This window comes from Mandrillus leucophaeus, unplaced genomic scaffold (assembly GCF_000951045.1).
Source record: "Mandrillus leucophaeus isolate KB7577 unplaced genomic scaffold, Mleu.le_1.0 Scaffold10, whole genome shotgun sequence".
NCBI lineage: Eukaryota > Metazoa > Chordata > Mammalia > Primates > Cercopithecidae > Mandrillus > Mandrillus leucophaeus.
The window spans coordinates 2751309-2768947 of NW_012098098.1; the positions used below are offsets into that span (position 1 = coordinate 2751309).

Sequence of the window (17639 nt, forward strand, 5' to 3'; positions counted from 1 at the left end):
TCGGGCACAGAGGCTCAGCAGGGATTTTAATCCTCTCAGGGAGCGGGGAGGCGGAGACAGGGCTCCCCTCCCACGCTGCCCAAAGCCTTGGCCACGAGTCGTGAGGGGTCTCCGAGCCCGCAGATGCAGGTAGGCGCCAGGCCGGAGGCTTTTCGGCCCCTTCTCGGGGTCACCGCTCTCTCCCAGGTAGTGGGAGCTGCCAGAGGAGAAATGAGATGAAAAAGCCTGTTTTAAAGCTAACAGGGCATGTCCTGCCTGTCTGACTGTGGAACCCTTGCTCTAATCACCGGAGAATGACGGATTTGCCTCCTCCCCTTCTTCCCCCCTCCCCCTCTGCCCCTCCTCCGCCTTCTTTCTTTCATCGTTGCAGCTGCGGCTGCAGCCGCTGCTCAGAAATGAAAAGCTGCCCACAGATGCGCCCTGATGGGTCTGTCTGTGAAGACGGCAGTGGGACCCTGGCTGCTGCTCTCGGGGTGCCTTTGGGGGTAGCCGCCGAGCCTGCCGGGCCTTGCCTGGGTGGGGGGCAGCCCTGTGCCTCACTCCAGGCCCCGCTGACCTAGTTCCCAGGTGTCTGTGCCAGGCTTGGCCGGGTGCCAGCCAGACGGAAGCCACAGACGTTTGGGTCTGGCTCACCGGGCCCCTGCCCCGCCTGCTGGCTGCCCCCTAGCCTCCCGGACTCCCTGTTTGTCCTCAACCAGGCCAGGAAGGTGCCATCTGGCCTGCGAGCAGGGCTTTGTCCTCGGCTGAGGGGAAAGGGGTTCAAGGGCCGTGTCTGGGCCGAGGACAGGCCCCTCCTTGTGGCGGGGCGGCTGGGGCCCTGTGCTCTGCCATTTGACCCGGCCCGCGACGCGGGCAGCATGCGGAGGAGGGCGGCAGGCCTGGGCTGTCAGCAGCTTCTCCCTGGGTGCCTTCCTCGGGTCGGGTCTGGCCACCCAGGGCTGGGTGATGATTGAGCTCCTTGGCTATCGTCTCCCTCCTGTCCTGGAGGCCTCACCACCAGCCTGGGAGGGGGAGTCCAGGTCCCCCGGGTGCCTGAGCAAATGACGTCCCTTTCTGGGAGTTCAAAGGCCCATTAGCTTTGGGCCTGGTGTTCATTGGGGTGTGCTACCTGGATGCTGGGGGGCCAGGGGCCACTCAGTCTAGTTCAATCCATCCCAAGCCCTGGGGACAGAGCTGCTGCTTCGTGCTCCATTCCTCAGATGTTTAGCCCTGTGCCAGGTAGGGTAGGGGCGTGAGGCAGGATATAGAAGCCAAGCCTGGAAATGGCCTCACGGGGCTGGGGTAGACGGGCAAGCTTGGCGATGCACCTGCCATGTCCAGGCCCCCCCCCGCTGGTACATCCACTGCATGCCCATGCACAGCTGTGCCATCAACTCCGCTGCCCTGAGTCCCCCACATGCCTGTGCACAGCTGCGCCATCAGCTCCGCTGACCTCTGAGCAGGTGCTATGACGGGCACATGCCATTGATGTGTGCACGAGGCACGACAGGATGGCCCAAGGTCAGGTTGGCCCTTCGGCCACTCCCCTACTACCCCGGTTGCTGACACAGGCTGGAGACCCCAAGACCAGGCGCTGGCCCCTCAATAGGAAGTTCCCGGCCCCACGCAGGGCGCTAGTGCTCATGTGTACCTCCCACCCTCGAGACCAGCACCCTGGAAGGGCAGGTCAGAGGTCGTGAACCCAGGAGGACCCTGCAGAGAAGGGGGGCTGCGGCTCAGCCCGCGGGAAGGGAGCAGATGCTGCCTCTCATTGAAGATTCCAGGCGGCGGTGGCAGCAGCTCCTCCAATTAATCCTCGCTGACTGTCTCCTGGAGGGTGGAGAGTGGGGGAGGCGCCAGCCGGGGCTGCCTGCACTGCCTCTGCGCGGGTGCCATGTGCTGCTGCCGGGCCACCGTCTGCCGCCGTGAAGATGGATGGGCCCAGGAAGAGGGGCTGGGGGGTCAGGGACACAGGCACGGCCCCTGGGAGACAGACGCCTCTCCGCAGTGGGGCAGGTCTCAGAGCCCCTGGGCCATCATTCCTGCTGATTTTGTGGGGAGACGGCCACAGCCTCCTTGTTTTTGGGGTGTTTGGCATTTCGTGGCTCAGGGAGGCAGAGCGGGGCTGGTGCTCTTCAGGAGCACGGCCCGCCGATCAGCAGTCGTTACCGGACACGGCCACATGGAACGTGAGGAAGGGCCGGCTTCCCGTGACTCTGCGTCCCTGGGAAGCTCAGAGGGGCCAGCGGGGCCATGGCCCTCAGATACCCCCAGGTCAGGGTAGGCCTGGGCAGTGCTGTCCCCACATGGGGGAGATGCTGGGGCTGAGAGTGGCTGCCCCAGTGACAGAGTGACACCTGGGTTGGCAGCCATCCAGAGTCTAGAGCACAGCCCCCATCTGGGCGGCCCTGAGCCCTGCTCTGCCTCCCGCTCAGTCACACGAATAACAGGAACAAGCAAGACCTTTTCACGCTCCGGTTTCTCTGGGCTGGACCCCGCATGGATGGGTGCGCAGGGTGGCCTCTGTGTGGCTGGGGGTGGCACGGCCTATCCTTGGACTTGGCAGGGACCTCAGCCAGAGAGGTGGGCCTTGGGCCACTGCCTCCTCCTGCTTTGTGCCTAGAGCAGACCCCTCATTTGAGTCCTCTGGGTCACCTTCCCAGCTACACCCAGGTCCACTGTCTGTCCAGGAGCCTGGGACAGGCGAGCTGTCGCCTTCCCTGCCCCACCGTGTGTGTGAAGGCCAGTACCCCAGCTGGCCAGTCAGGGCCCAGCTGCTGCCTGTTCTGGTGGACTCCAGGGCCAGGGCCAGGGCCACCGCAGGAGTTGGTTGGGGGCAGACCAGCACCTTCAGCCCGGGGGCAGTGCCAGCTTCCTATGGCCTCTGCCCTCCACGTGGGCACCGGGACCAGGACATCTGAGGTCAGGTGGGCAGCTGTCGGCGCTGTTGACGTCTTGGCTACATCGTGGCACTCGTTTCATGGCGTGCTAGGTGCCAACAGCGTCTGCTTGCCCTGGTGTGTGTCTGGTGTGACCTTTGGATGTCCACACCAGCGACGGTGGAGGCAGGAACCCCTGCCGCCCTGCATCCTTCACCTGTGCATACTGTGGTTCTGGGTGGCGGGGGTGGTTCTAGTTCTTCTGTTGAACTGAGGAGGCCCAGGGAGGGAGACCGGCCCCGAGACGGCTTCACCCCAGACCTGTCGGAGCCACATCCCCTTCCTTACGGTTCTGCTTCCCATGCCACATGCACCATGTTTTGTGTAGAAAGCCTTAGGGAAAGGATGTTTCTAGAACATGAACTAAATCTAGAGCCTTCTCGTGAGTCAGGAGACCTGGCTCTGTCCTGTGGGCAGTGGCCTATACCAGGCTCCTGCCCTGACCGGATTCTCTCCTCCCGCAGGACGCCGGCTCCAGGAGCAGCAGTGGAGGTCGGGAACGCCTCATTGTGGAGCCCCCGCTCCCCCAGGAGAAGGCAGGGGGCCCAGCCATCCCCTCGCACCTGCTTAGCACCCCCTACCCCTTCGGCCTCTCCCCCAGCTCGGTTGTGCAGGATTCCCGCTTCCCACCACTCAAGTAAGTTGGCCAGCGGGGCCTTCGGTGAGGCGGCCAGGTGGGGACACAGCGCTCAGGTCTGCATCACCAGGCAGCCTGCGGCCTCCACAGATGAGGCTGTGTCTGCCAGATGGTCGTCGGCCGCTTAGCTCTGGGGACTGCAGCCCTGTCTGTGCCCCTTCACACTGAGGTGGCGGTGGCAGCTCGCTCCCCCACTGCTTAAGCCCCGTCCTCGTTCTGGGTGCCAGGAGTCTGGGTGCCGACTGAGTGCCAGGGGCCATGCAGGGAGGTTAGCCATCCCCCCACGTGGGAGCAGGTCTCCACTCACCTGTCCTTGCCCACTGTCCCTGCCTGCAGCCTCCAGCGGCCTGTGCACCACGTGGTGCCCCCCAGCACCGTGACCGAGGACTACCTGAGAAGCTTCCGGCCCTACCACACCACTGACGACCTCCGCATGTCCTCGCTGCCTCCCCTCGGCCTGGACCCGGCCACTGCTGCAGCCTACTACCACCCCAGCTACCTGGCCCCACACCCCTTCCCCCACCCGGCCTTCAGGTAAGGCATCCCCCGCGCGCCGTCTCACGTGGGTGCTCGTCTGTTCCTGGCAAGACGGAACCTGGCGGGGAAGGGGTTTCTTACGACCTGGGGCCAGGCTCCCAGGGGAGTGTCTAGAGTAGCCCCTGAAGTTGTCCCCAGCTTTGAGCCCAAATTCAGCCCTGATGGCCTATGAGGGGTCCCCTCCTTGTAGACAGTCCCCCTTGGTGACTGTGCTGTCATCCCTGGCTCCTCCCCTTCTCATTGCGGGTCCACTGACAGCGAGTCACTGTTAAGAGAGCAGGGCTTTACCCGTGGGAGGGGCGATGCTTTGCCATGTAGCAGGAGAGCCCAGTGGCCCTGTGGCATGGCCTGGGTCCCTGGAGAAGCGCTGCACATCCTAGTCGGGGGCCTGGAGTCATGACATAGACCGCCCCACATCAGGGCAGCCCAGCCTGCTGGCCAGCCTTGGAAGGGCCTGGGCACTTGACCGCTCTGTGCTGAGCCAAAGGAGGTGGCAAGCAGTGCCTTGGAACCCCAAGCTGTCGGCACCTAGCAGCCTCCAGCACTAAGGGACTTTGGGGTTAGCAGCAGGCATGGTCTTCACCCCCAGCCATTTTGCCGCATTCCCCACGCTCAGACAGGTGTGTGTACCTGGCTGAGGCACACCTGTCCACAGGGCTGGTTCTTCCCCTTGGTTTGTTTGCTGCTCATGGCCCTGTCTTCTCCGCACAGGATGGATGACTCCTACTGCCTGTCCGCCCTGAGGTCCCCGTTCTACCCCATCCCCACCCCCGGCTCCCTGCCCCCGCTGCACCCATCAGCGATGCACCTCCACCTCTCTGGGGTCCGCTACCCCCCCGAGCTCTCCCACTCATCCCTGGCAGCGCTGCACTCGGAGCGCATGTCCGGCCTCAGTGCTGAGAGGTAAGTGTGCCTCGGGCCGAGGAGCCCCTCTGCCCTCCCTGTCCCTTGGTGGCAGCTGGGCAGAAAGCCTGGGCTGGAACCTGACTGGACTCCTTGGCCATGCCTGTCCTCACAGTTTGTCCACCTGCCAAATGGGACAATGATTGTTCAGGCTCTGTGCTCTGAAATAGCGCCTGTCTCGGTAGCCGTGGTCTCTTGCAGTGAACCTGCAGGCCGAGGAGCTCTCGGGGGTGCTTGGGGGTTTTGTAAGCTGCTTTGATTGTATGGACCTTAAGTTCTTCCTGCACCAGTGAAACCCTGCTCACCTCCCGTCGCTATTCGGATTAGTGCCCTGGTTCCTTCCTGGTTATGCTTTTAAAGGACCTGTCCCAGGTCCCTCTCTTGCTCCTGGTGCAGCAGAGCCCCCAACTCTTTCCATGTGCTGCAGGCTGCAGATGGACGAGGAGCTAAGGCGGGAGCGTGAGCGTGAGCGTGAGCGTGAGGCTGACCGCGAGCGGGAGAAGGAACGTGAGCGCGAACGCGAGAAGGAGCGCGAGCAAGAGAAGGAGCGTGAGCGTGAGAAGGAGCGTGAGCTGGAGCGCCAGCGGGAGCAGCGGGCCCGGGAGAAGGAGCTGCTGGCCGCCAAGGCCCTGGAGCCCGCCTTCCTGCCTGTGGCCGAGCTGCATGGGCTGCGTGGCCATACCACTGAGGAGCGGGGCAAGCCCTCGGAGCAGCTGACCCCAACCCGAGCAGGTGCCTGGGCGTGGGTGGGTTGTGCTGGGCAAGGTCTCAGCCACCTGCGGGGAGGAGCCCTGAATCACAGCACCTGCCGGTTGCCATGGTATAAATGTTGCCCAACTGCATTCACCCTGCGTGGCATGGCTGACGTGGAGCAGGGAGCAGAGGCATGTTGGCATGCAATATAGACACAGTGGATGTAGGTGACCCCCAGGAGGACAGTTGTGAAATGTAGCCAGGGCATTAGGAAGGGATAAGTTTTGAGTGCTTTGTTGAGTTTAACATAATTTATTTCATTGTAAGTTTACGAAACAATTATTTAGTAATAACAACCGGCTTTTACATGTTCCCCGGAAATTTAATAGTCTGTTCTTTGAGCCAGTGTGAGCTGGCTCTGGCACCGCACTGGCTGGGCAAGAGTTGTGCCAGCACGGAGCGTTTCCTTCCAGGGACAAGACATTGCTTCTCGAAAGCTCCCATAGGGCCCCTTTTGAATATCTTGGTTCTGGCTGCGGGAGGAACCCTTTGGAAGGGCTCTGGTTTCTCTGGGCAGTTGGGCGAGAGAAGATGGGAAGGGAGCATGCTGGCCCACGTGACTGAGACCCTGCTCGACTGCGTTTCCCCCCACAGAGAAGCTGAAGGATGCCGGCCTGCAGGCGCCCAAGCCTGTGCAACACCCCTTGCATCCGGTGCCCACCCCACACCACACGGTGCCCAGCCTCATCTCCAACCACGGCATCTTCTCTCTGCCGAGCAGCAGTGCTGCCACAGCCCTGCTGATCCAGCGCACCAACGAGGAGGAGAAGTGGCTGGCGCGGCAGCGGCGGCTGCGGCAGGAGAAGGAGGACCGGCAGTCTCAGGTGTCGGAGTTCCGGCAGCAAGTGCTGGAACAGCACCTGGACATGGGCCGACCCCCGGTGCCGGTGGAGGCGGAGCACAGGCCAGAGAGCACCACCAGGTGAGTGAGCCCCAGGAAGGAAGGAGGGCTGAGCCTTCACGTTCCGATTTGTTCAGCGAGTATTGAGCCCCTCCTGTTTGCCCGACATCCTGCCCCAGCATTTCTGCCTGCCTCTTTCATTTCTGTTCTTTCATCTTCACGTTATAATGCCTGTCTTGCCTATGGGGAAGCTGAGACTGAGGAAGAAAATGGGTTGCTCAAAGGAATCCCCACCAGTAAGTAAAGAGACCAGTCAAGTCCATGTTGAGAGCCAGGGCCCTGCCCACGCAGCCTGGCCCAGTTCCCAGGAGGCCATTCACAGCAGATGAAGACTGCAAGGTGGAAGCTTTAATTACTAGTAATACCTGTTCTGTCTTCCTCTGCTTTTGAGCCTGGCCTTTTTTTTTTTTTTTTTTTATTAACAAGAAGGAGACAGCTTTTGATTTTAAGGGAAAAAATGAGTTTTATTGCTTTTGTAGTAATGGTAAAACACATGCCCATTTTCTAGCCCTTTATAAAGCATTTCCCAGGAGCCTGTGTGGTGGTCCTTGGGACCCTGGCTGCAGACAGGTCTTTTGAGCTGGGACCCAGTGCCCCCAGGCCTCCCTGCTCCTGCCTGCCCTGGGATACCTGCCTTGGGGCTGTGCTGGTCCCAGGCCCCCACCTCATATCCTCCCAGGGCTCACTCTGAAGGGCTGAGCTAGGACCCTCAGCCAGCGTTGGTGGGGATGACCTGCCAGGCTTCCATAGTTCTGCTCCAGGCCCAGCTCAGGGACCTAGGGACACTGCTTCTGTTCCCTGAGCATCACTTTCCTCAACTGTCCACAAAGGAGGATGGATAGGATGATTTCTGAGCATCTTTCCAGCTCTCAGGGCTGTGGTGCTGTCCTGGGAGAAGAAAGCCTTGGGCTCTGGGACGAAAGCGCGTTGCGGTTTAAAATCTGTCCTCCCTTCTGCTTGCCTCCGTTATCCAGTAGGGCAGCGAGGGAATGTACCCACACTGATCAGGGCTGACTGGGAGTGACTGTCACCAGGCCACAGCTGAGTCTCTCTGTGGCTCACGCTGCCCGGCACGGCAGAAGTGAGGTCCCTTCTGCCTCTCCCAGTCCCCGAGGCCTCTCAGACTCAGCCTTGCCTGCTACCCAGAGGACTGAGGGCAGCCAGCTCCCATCTGGCATGGCCTGATAACATCAGGGTGCCCTGACTCCTGTCAGGCATCTTCTTCCTCAGGGCTCCCCAGGGCCCCAGCACAGTGTTGTGACTTTGCCCACCCATGGACTGCTTCCAGCCAGTATAGCTGCCCCATTAGGACTGGGGGCATGATGGGAAGCAGGGCCTGGCCCGGGCCGAGTCTCCCCTGGCTGCGGTGGTGCCCTGTGGCCGGCTGCACCCGCGGCTTTACCGCATTGGGAACTTGGGGGCCTGACAGGACCTTCATGCTCCACGCTAGAAAACTGTTCAGTGCTTGTGGTGGCACATGACACGTTTATTTCCTGCAGGTTTTATTCCTTTGCTGTTTACGTAAGACACAGCTTCTTCCTGTGGTTCCCTGCTGTATTCTGCTAAGAGGGACAGCAGCATCGGATTTGTCCCCTGGCCCGGAGTCTGAAATAACTAGGGAGAGCCTTGTTTAAACAGGGCCCCCTGGGCAAGCTAGAGATCCCTGAGCCTGGCCACGTGCCTGCCGTGGCCTCTGCCTCTTCCTTCCCCTCAAGCCTTGCCCAGGGTCACTGTGCAGTATTGGTCCAGACATCCTGTGAGTATATCTCCCTTTAAAAAACAGAAAGATAGCCAGGCACAGTGACACATGCCTGTAGTCCCAGCTACTCTGGAGGCCGAGGTCCATGATCGCTTGAGCCTGGGAGCTCTGAGCTGTAGTGTACTATACCCACTGGGTGTCCAAGCTAAATCCAGCACCAATACAGTGACCTCCTGGGAGCGGGGGAACCACCAGGTTGCCTAAGGAGGGGTGCACCAGGCCAGGTCGGAAGTGGAGCATGTCGAAACTCCCGTGTTGATCAGTAGTGGGATTGCTCCCGTAAACAGCCACTGCACTCCAGCCTGGGTAACACAGCGAGACCCATCTCTTAAAAATAAACTTTGGAAAGACAGTATTAAAAATAGGCCTTTGAGTAGATTAAATCTTGTTTTAATTGCACTGAGGAAACAAGTCATTTAGTGCAAGTAAGGGGCAGCTTCTTGTTTAATGGAAGGGTTCTGATGTTAGAAATCCCTTCTTTCCCTCCCTGCCTCAGCAGGCCTTAGCCTGGGTCCTTGAAGACACTTGGTGGCCTCTGCCACGGGACACTTCAGGTCGCTGCAGTTCTGACAGGGGCCACTGGGGGGCAGTCGCGGCACAGGCCCCATACTGACTGGGAGGATCTCCATTTCACAGTGGGTTTGGCTCTGGCTGGGCAGGCACTGGAAGGTTGTCTCGTGGCTGCCTGCAGGGACAGTGGGGAGGAAGGAGTACTCACCCTGTGAAGGTGGCCAGCCTGCCCTGTGTCCCTACAAGGCACAGCGGGAGGAGGGTACTGGTGGCAGGGCCACAGCCCGGCATATGTGGGTTTCCCCATGGAAAGTGAGGATGAGCGCTTGCCCTTAGGGGAATTCAGGCAAGCAGTTGGGAAACTCAACCAAAACTGGGTCTGTCCCAGGCCTGAGGGGGTCTCTGCCTTCCCTAGCAGCTTAGGCTGGGAGCCTCCCTGTCCTCTTGGAACAGCCTGCACACACCTGCCGCAGGTGTTGGAGGGCTGGGTGTGCTAGCTCACTCCTGTAATCCCAGCACTTTGGGAGGCCCAGGCAGTTGGATCACTTGAGGTTACGAATTCGACACCAGCCTGGCCAACATGATGAAACCCCATCTACTAAAAATAAAAAAAATTAGACGGGCGTGGTGGCGCACACCTGTAATCCCAGCTACTTGGGAGGCTGAAGCTGGAGAACTGCTTGAACCTGGGAGGCAGAGGTTGCAGTGAGCTGAGATTGCCCCACTGCACTCCTGCCTGGGTGACAGAGTGAGTCTTTTTTTTTCTTTTTTTCTTTTTTTTTTGAGACAGAGTCTTGCTCTGTCGCTGAGGCTGGAGGGAAATGGCACGGTCTCAGCTCACTGCAACCTCCACCTCCCGGGTTCAAGTGATTCTCCTGCCTCAGCCTCCAGAGTAGCTGCGATTACAGGTGCCCGCCATCATGCCTGGCTAATTTTTGTATTTTTAGTAGAGATGGGGTTTCACCATGTTGGCCAGGCTGGTCTTGAACTGCTGACCTCGTGATCCACCCACCTTGGCCTCCCAAAGTGCTGGGATTACAGCATGAGCCACTGCACCCGGCCAAGTCTTTATATCTTAAAAAAAAAAAAATGAAGGACAGAAACCATGGTCCTTGGGGTGGAGCATGTGCCCCTCCCTGCAGCCCCGCTGGCACTGGCTCTCTGATGGCACTGGCTGTGCCATCCGGGTCATCTTAGGAGCGGCAGGCAGCTGGGGAAGCCTGTGGGTGGCTGAAGGGTCTTTTCTTCCTGACTGACGGGCTGGTTTCACTCCCTAGGCCAGGACCAAACCGTCACGAGCCAGGTGGCCGCGACCCTCCGCAGCACTTTGGGGGGCCACCACCTCTGATTTCGCCCAAGCCCCAGCTCCATGCTGCACCCACGGCCCTCTGGAACCCCGTGTCCCTGATGGACAACACCTTGGAGACGCGGCGGGCCGAGAGCCACTCTGTGCACAGCCATCCGGCTGCATTTGAGCCCAGCCGCCAGGCAGCCGTGCCGCTGGTGAAGGTGGAGCGGGTCTTCTGCCCGGAGAAAGCAGAGGAGGGGCCACGGAAGCGTGAGCCTGCCCCCCTGGACAAGTACCAACCACCTCCGCCGCCACCACGAGAGGGAGGGAGCCTGGAGCACCAGCCCTTCCCGCCCGGGCCTGGGCCCTTCCTGGCTGAGCTCGAGAAGTCCACCCAGACCATCCTGGGCCAGCAGCGGGCCTCCCTCCCACAGGCGGCCACCTTCGGGGAGCTCAGCGGACCCCTGAAGCCTGGCTCGCCCTACCGGCCCCCAGCGCCACGGGCCCCCGACCCCGCCTACATCTACGATGAGTTTCTGCAGCAGCGCCGGAGGCTGGTCAGCAAGCTGGACCTGGAGGAGCGCAGGCGGCGGGAGGCCCAGGAGAAAGGTCTGCCTCCCCACAGACCCCGACCTGCTCAGGGAGAGCTGCACAGTGGGGACGGGGAGCCTGCATGCCAGCCACCTGCCCCTCCGTCCACTCCTGCTTTCTGCCTGGGGTAGTCCCAGGCCCCAGGTGGCAAGTGCACTGGCTTCTGTGTGGCAACATGACACCCTTGTAGGGGAGGCAGACCCTAATCCCCGTGCCTGTCCTGCCTCGATGCAAATTGTCCCGAAAAGCCAAATCAAAGCCCGCCTGTAAAGACAGTTCCACAGACAAGCACAATGAATAAGTGATGAGCCGGAGGCTAATATGATAGTTTTAAATATTAATAGTGCAGCATAACAGGAGAGCCAGCCCTGGCCCAGCGGGGGCTCCACATATGGGGCTGCTGTCACCAGCTGCAGCAGGTGGGCCAAGGGGTGAGGAGGCGGCAGCTGGCACTGCCCTGGGTCAGCATAGGAGGTCAGGCACTTCATTCCTGTTTCTGCTTGGGGCGGGGAGTCCTCAGCCAGCAGCTCCCTGAGTTCTCCAGAGAGCCAGGAAGAGCAATCGAGCAGGCCTGGGTGTGAGGAGGGGAGCAGGGGCTCCTGCCCAGTTTCATTTCTGACGCTGAACATTCGGGTCCCGTCCAGTGCTGAGCTCAGCCTTCTCTCCACTAGAAGCTGGGGCACAGGCAGTCTTCCTGGTTGTTGGTCTAGGCTGGATGGAGGGCCCAGCCGAGTTTCTCTCCCCTGCTCACTTTGTAAAGGAGGAGGGAAATACCCGAGTGCCCCGGGCAAGGGGCTCTGCTATTGTTCTCTATGCCTTTGAGAGCTCAGGCCTGTGTGTGCCTGTCCCCTCCCAGGGGATGGACTCAGATGGCCACAGCATGGGGGAGTGCGTGCGCACAGGCAGTCCTGTGTTGCTGTGGACACAGCCCCAGGCCTGTATGACGAGTGGTTCCCTGCCAGGGGGAGGAGGGAGGTCTTGTCGGCCCAGGGGACCACCCAGCCACTTGGAGGCCCCTGGGAGCCATGGATCCCAGGGAAGCCTTGTGCCTGCGGTCCTGCAAAGCCCCAGGACTGGGTTAATGTTGGTTTCCACCTCGGTTGAAAGGAACTGGCCTTCAGGTGCTCAGGACTGATAGGTGGTCTGCACACATGAGCCCCTGCGGGCATGTCCACTGGACAGATGAAGGCTCTTTGTCCGGTTCAATACAACCGTTTCTCCATCAGGGTACTACTACGACCTCGATGACTCTTATGATGAGAGCGATGAGGAGGAGGTCAGGGCCCACCTCCGCTGCGTGGCCGAGCAGCCGCCCCTCAAACTGGACACGTCCTCCGAGGTACTGGGCTCTCCTCCCCATGGACATGCTCTGGGCTGGGCTCTCGGTCCTAGCGTCCACACCCCGCAGTCCACCCCACTGTTGCTAGGTTCCTCCAGAAGTCCTGGCGGGTTCGCCCCAGCAAGCTCCTCTGCCACCGGGCACAGCCAGCCCTGGCACACACTTCGAGGACCCCAGGAGGGGACCCCGGGACAGTGAAAGCATACCACTGCCAGTGGCTTCAAACTCATTTGTTTTCTTTCCCAATCTAGAAGCTAGAGTTTTTGCAACTTTTTGGCTTGACCACCCAACAGCAGAAGGAGGAACTGGTGGCCCAGAAGCGCAGGAAGCGGCGGCGGATGTTGAGAGAGAGAAGCCCGTCGCCCCCAACGATTCAGAGCAAGCGGCAGACGCCTTCGCCGAGACTGGCGCTGTCCACCCGCTACAGCCCTGACGAGATGAACAACAGTCCCAACTTCGAAGAAAAGAAGAAGTTCCTGACCATCTTCAACCTGACCCACATCAGCGCCGAGAAGAGGAAAGGTAGGGCCTCGCCTGGGTAGGAAGGTGGGGGCTCACTGGGGTGGAAGTGGGTTTCTGAAGCAGCGGGTGGGGCCAGTGGACTCCAGGCAGGATCTGGGATCACTCAGCCTGAGGCCGCCCCTTTACTCCTCCCGGCTCCCGGGAACAGCCTCTCTGTTCTTACACGCCCTCCACAGCAGCCTTACCTGGCAGGCTTTGCTCTGAGAGCCCCACCATCTTGTGCTGAGGACTACCCTTGTTACTCATCTATCTCCCAGCGCCCGAGAAGGCGCTCTTTGAGCCGAGTGCTCCAGTGACTGCACCAGGCATGAGGCAAGGTACCAGGTGTTTCAGGTTCGTTTGCTGCAGACTTTTCCTCTTGCTGGACTGCTTAGGTGGTCTGCTGGGTGTTGTGTCCTGGTGGCCGGAGGCCTGGGAAAGGGCTGCCAAGCAGGACAGCACACACTGAGCCAATGGCTTGCCTTGAAAGATGCTTCCAGTCCAGTCTGGCCGCATAGGGCCATGTTGGGACAGACCCTCTGGGCTAGAATCCATACAGCAGAAGAAACAATGCAGCCGCAACACCTGCTCAGAGTTTTGGCTTCCTTGGCCTGCAGTGCAGGCCGGCTTGGTGCCCAGATGTTGACGTTCCTGGGCCTGACCTTATGCGTGCCTCCAAGTCCTCATGGACCTCTGGCCTCCTCTCTGGGAGAAAGTTGAAGAAAAGCAGTTACTTCTTGGACCTTGAGCAGCTTCAGGGTGTTGATCAGGGTGTAGCCATTTACTCTCTGCTTTTAACCAGTCAGTAGTTTTCCCTTTCTCTTAACGGGCTAGTGATGTGTTGAATGCCAGCCCAGTTCCCTAGATACAAAGCATCTTTTTACCTGGCTGAATTTTTGGAGGAAAAAAATAAGGGCGATGCAGCCCTTGAGTTTCACAGTCAAGAAGGGCCGGGTGACATCAGGAATCTGCTGCGTGGAACATCATGGGGTCATCTTTCCTTTTCAGGAAGTGGCAGTAATGGTAGGAGTGGGTGAGAAGGCACTCTGCCTCAGAGGCCAGGCCTGGGCCTTTGGGGCATTTGTTTGTGTCGGGGCCACCTTTTCTGACTTGAAATAAGAATACATCGTCACACGTCACCTCCAAGGTCCGTGGGCACAGTGATTCACAGAGGGGTAACCACCGCGCAGACAGCTATCTCTGGAGCATGGCTAGGACATTGTGTAGTGATGCCAAGAGCAATCTGGGCTCGCTATAAGATGGTTGCTTCCTTAAAACTGGGCCTGCCCCATCGCACCTGCTTTTGGTTTTTCGGGCTTTAGTGCGTTACCTGCCCATCAAGGCTAGAATCCTGCTGTCCTCTCCAAAAAATGACGCAACTGGCTCGTTAATCTCAGGCTGCTTTTCTCATAGACAAAGAGAGACTTGTTGAAATGCTCCGTGCCATGAAGCAGAAGGCACTGTCAGCAGCAGTGGCCGACTCCTTGACAAACTCTCCGAGGGACAGTCCTGCCGTCTCCCTGAGTGGTAAGGGAAGGATAGCCCCACCTGCCACCACCCAGGACCATCCCATGGGCTGCCCAGGCTCAGGCATCCACTTGAGGTCCTCATCACTGTGAATGTGGCCTCCTGCAGACTGTCTTCTTCCATTCTTCTTGTACAAGCGTACCATTCTTCCACAGTTGTGGCAGTCATTGGGACGGAGCGTCAGTTCGAAGACGGGCTTTGAGTTGAGGGGAGGGTCTGGCTTCTGTGGAGCTCTATGTGGTGATCACTGTGGTCATAATAACCGTTGTCCTTCAGTTATGGCACAGAGGCTCACATGAAGGCCAATCCAGTGGTACCATCCCAGGAGGGAGGGCGTGCTCCAGCCTTAGTGCCCGCAGCCTGGTCCTGCCACTAGCCTGGCTGCCCTGGCTCTCTTCCTGAATCTTTGTCTTCCTCACTCTGCCCTCTGGGCCCCGCTGGCACCTGCTGCCACATCTTTCCTCCTCTTACATCTCTGGCTGATCTCTGCCCTGTCAAATGTCACAGGGAATCTTTACAGTTCATCCCAGTTCTCGGCTCCTCACCCACTCTTGTCCGGTTGGACTGAATACCTCCCTACCATCCCCGTGGCTGGGGGACTTCCTTCTTCCTGTGGATCTGTTTGTCTCTTCCTGGGACATCTTTCAAAGGATGGACTTGCCACTAAACACCCCGCCGTCTTCAGAGAAGAGCCATGTGTGTGGTGGTGATTTAAATGTTCCCCGGGTCTTGGTTCTTTGCACTAGGTCTTTAAGTGTAAGCTCTAGAGACCAGGATCTGCGTGCTGGACACTCAGCCTGTTAACTTGCATTTCTTAACATTTTCCTTCACTTTGTCTCTAAAAGAACCGGCCACTCAGCAAGCCTCTCTGGATGTGGAGAAGCCGGTGGGGGTTGCTGCTTCCTTGTCTGACGTCCCAAAGGCCACGGAGCCTGGGAAGCTGGAACAGGTTCGGCCCCAGGAGCTGTCGAGAGTCCAGGAGCTAGCTCCTGCCAGCGGGGAGAAGGCCAGGCTGAGCGAGGCCCCTGGAGGCAAGAAGAGCCTGAGCATGCTTCACTACATCCGGGGCACTGCATCCAAGGACATTCCTGTGCCGCTGTCCCACAGCACCAATGGGAAGAGCAAGCCGTGGGAGCCCTTTGTGGCAGAAGAGTTTGCACATCAGTTCCACGAGTCAGTGCTGCAGTCCACCCAGAAGGCCCTGCAGAAGCATAAAGGTAATGAGGCTGCCAGTCCCCGCTCAGCTCTCGGCAACGGTTGAGGCTGGCCAAAGTCCCTGAGCGCCACAGCTATTGAGCTGTGGGCACAAGTTTTTATAAACTCCAATCACCAGAAGAAAATAATTTTGTTACTATGCCAAAACCATGTTTGTTTGTTTTACTCTAAGCTCTAAAACCTGAACTCGTAGGTGAAAAGCATTTGTAGGCACCAGCGCTGATGCTGTGCTGTGAGCAGGGACTCATCGATCGGTAAGAGGTAAAGGAGTGAACACCAGCAGGCACTGGTTTTTGCAGAGATTAAAAAAGATTCCCCAAAGGCAGGGAAGAGCACTTGAGTGGATTTTTACCAGCATTCATTTGAAAGAATCATGTTTTTCAAGACAGAGATGCAGATGGCCGCCAGTCCTCAAGGTAGAGGTGGTATCTAAAGATGTCACTGCCAGCCCTCTGGATCCATGGGTTCCGTATCTTTGGATTCAGCCAGCTTCAGATTAGAAATATTTGCGGGTAGGGTGGAATTCCACAAAGTTCCAAAAACAAAACTTGAATTTGCCAAGCAGCAGGTAAAGTGTAGGTATTACAAGTACTCTAGAGGTGTGCATAGATGATGTGCAGATACTGCGCCACTTTATATCAGGGACTTGAACATCCCTGGACTTTAGTGTTCACAGGAGGTCTGGAGCCAGTCCTCCATGACAGATACCAAGGGAGAGTGTACAGTGCTGCTGAGATGCCTTTCAAAATTTCAGAATACCCTCCCTCCCTGCCCCTTGGCGGTACACCTTACAGAGGCTTTTCTGTGGCCCTAGGGCATATTTTTTTCTGCCAATTTATTCTGACCTTGTCCTGGCCTTACACTAAACGGTTTCCTCAAGATTTTAGTCACCCTGCTGTACCAGTTTGAGCCAAGTCACTGTACTGACTGGGCTGGTCTCAGGCCCCACCAGGGGCTGCCATCCACACGGGAAGCCAGGTGTGCCCTTGAGGATGTCACCCACTGGGCCATGCCATGAGAGGGGGCACGCCCTCTTGAAACAGGGCACAATGAGGCTGACTCCTGGGAGAGGGCAGAGCCCCATTATGCCTAGGGACCGACACACCCATGCCTTGTGAGAGGACGGGCTGGTGTCTGCTGAGGGCCAACTATAGACCAAGCTCAAAGAGATGGAGGCAGTGCCAGGCGCGGTGGCTCACACCTGTAATTCCAGCACTTTGGGGGGCCAAGGTGGGCGGATCACCTGAGGTCAGGAGTTCGAAACCAGCCTGGGCCAACATGGCAAAATCCCATTTCTACTAAAAAAAATGCAAAAATTAGCCGGGCATGGTAGCGCATGCGTGTAACCCCAGCCACTCTGGAGGCTGAGGCAGGAGAATTGCTTGAACCTGGGAGGGGAGGTTGCAGTGAGCTGAGATTGGGCCATTTCTCTCCAGCCTGCTACCCAGAGGACCAGGGGCAGCCAAAACAAAAAATGGAGTCTCAGAGATGAATTTCAGCAAAAATGGTCCATGTACCAGAATCAACTAGCGCTCAGGGCTGTGGTGTCTCCTGGCTGTCTCAGACTTTCTCACGCTGGGTCTGTAGCCCAGAGGTCTTGGGCTAGATCCCTTTTTACGCAGTGTCATACTGACCCCTGGAGCCCTGCAGTCATGCTGACTCTGCACCAAAGGCAGGGCACAGCTCCCTTCTGAGACAGCACCCTGTGTCCCTTTCCCCAACACACTGACACAAGCCCTGTCCCCTCCACAGGGAGCATGGCTGTGCTGTCTGCAGAGCAGAACCACAAGGTTGACACGTCCGTCCACTACAACATTCCCGAGCTGCAGTCCTCCAGCCGTGCCCCTCCAACCCAGCACAATGGGCAGCAGGAGCCCCCCACTGTGAGGAAGGGCCCCCCAACCCAGGAGATGGACCGGGACTCGGAAGAGGAGGAAGAGGAGGAGGATGAAGATGGAGATGATGATGAGGAAGCCCCAAGACGCAAGTGGCAAGGGATTGAGGCCATTTTTGAAGCTTACCAGGAACACATAGAAGGTATGGGGATGCTGGGGAAGAGCGGGGAGGGGATCAGGAAAGTACCTTTGGAAAGGAATCTGAGTGGTGAGTTCATGCAGACCTCTGCCAGCCTGGGGACTGTTTCTCCCTCCTGGGGCACAGTAGATACAAATACTGGAAGGGAAGTTTCTTCCGGCTTCTGGTAGCGGTGGTGTCCCATGCTGGAACCTGAGGCCAGTCTTGCTAGGGCATCCAAGTACCA

At 58.7% G+C, this 17639-nt stretch overlaps 1 protein-coding gene across 3 annotated transcripts in view; it reads left to right on the forward strand.

Annotated features, from left to right (window-relative positions):
• The window catches only part of GSE1 (Gse1 coiled-coil protein), a 320022-nt gene that overhangs the window by 294500 nt on the left and 7883 nt on the right, over positions 1 to 17639 (forward strand). For all 3 annotated transcript variants that reach the window (XM_011971472.1, XM_011971478.1, XM_011971486.1), the window contains 11 exons: positions 3383 to 3555; positions 3892 to 4089; positions 4804 to 4995; positions 5423 to 5727; positions 6343 to 6670; positions 10196 to 10815; positions 12024 to 12136; positions 12388 to 12658; positions 14051 to 14164; positions 15010 to 15381; positions 17132 to 17416. In XM_011971472.1, the coding sequence (XP_011826862.1) occupies positions 3383 to 3555; positions 3892 to 4089; positions 4804 to 4995; positions 5423 to 5727; positions 6343 to 6670; positions 10196 to 10815; positions 12024 to 12136; positions 12388 to 12658; positions 14051 to 14164; positions 15010 to 15381; positions 17132 to 17416 (2971 nt within the window). The remainder of the gene's footprint in view (positions 1 to 3382; positions 3556 to 3891; positions 4090 to 4803; positions 4996 to 5422; positions 5728 to 6342; positions 6671 to 10195; positions 10816 to 12023; positions 12137 to 12387; positions 12659 to 14050; positions 14165 to 15009; positions 15382 to 17131; positions 17417 to 17639) is intronic.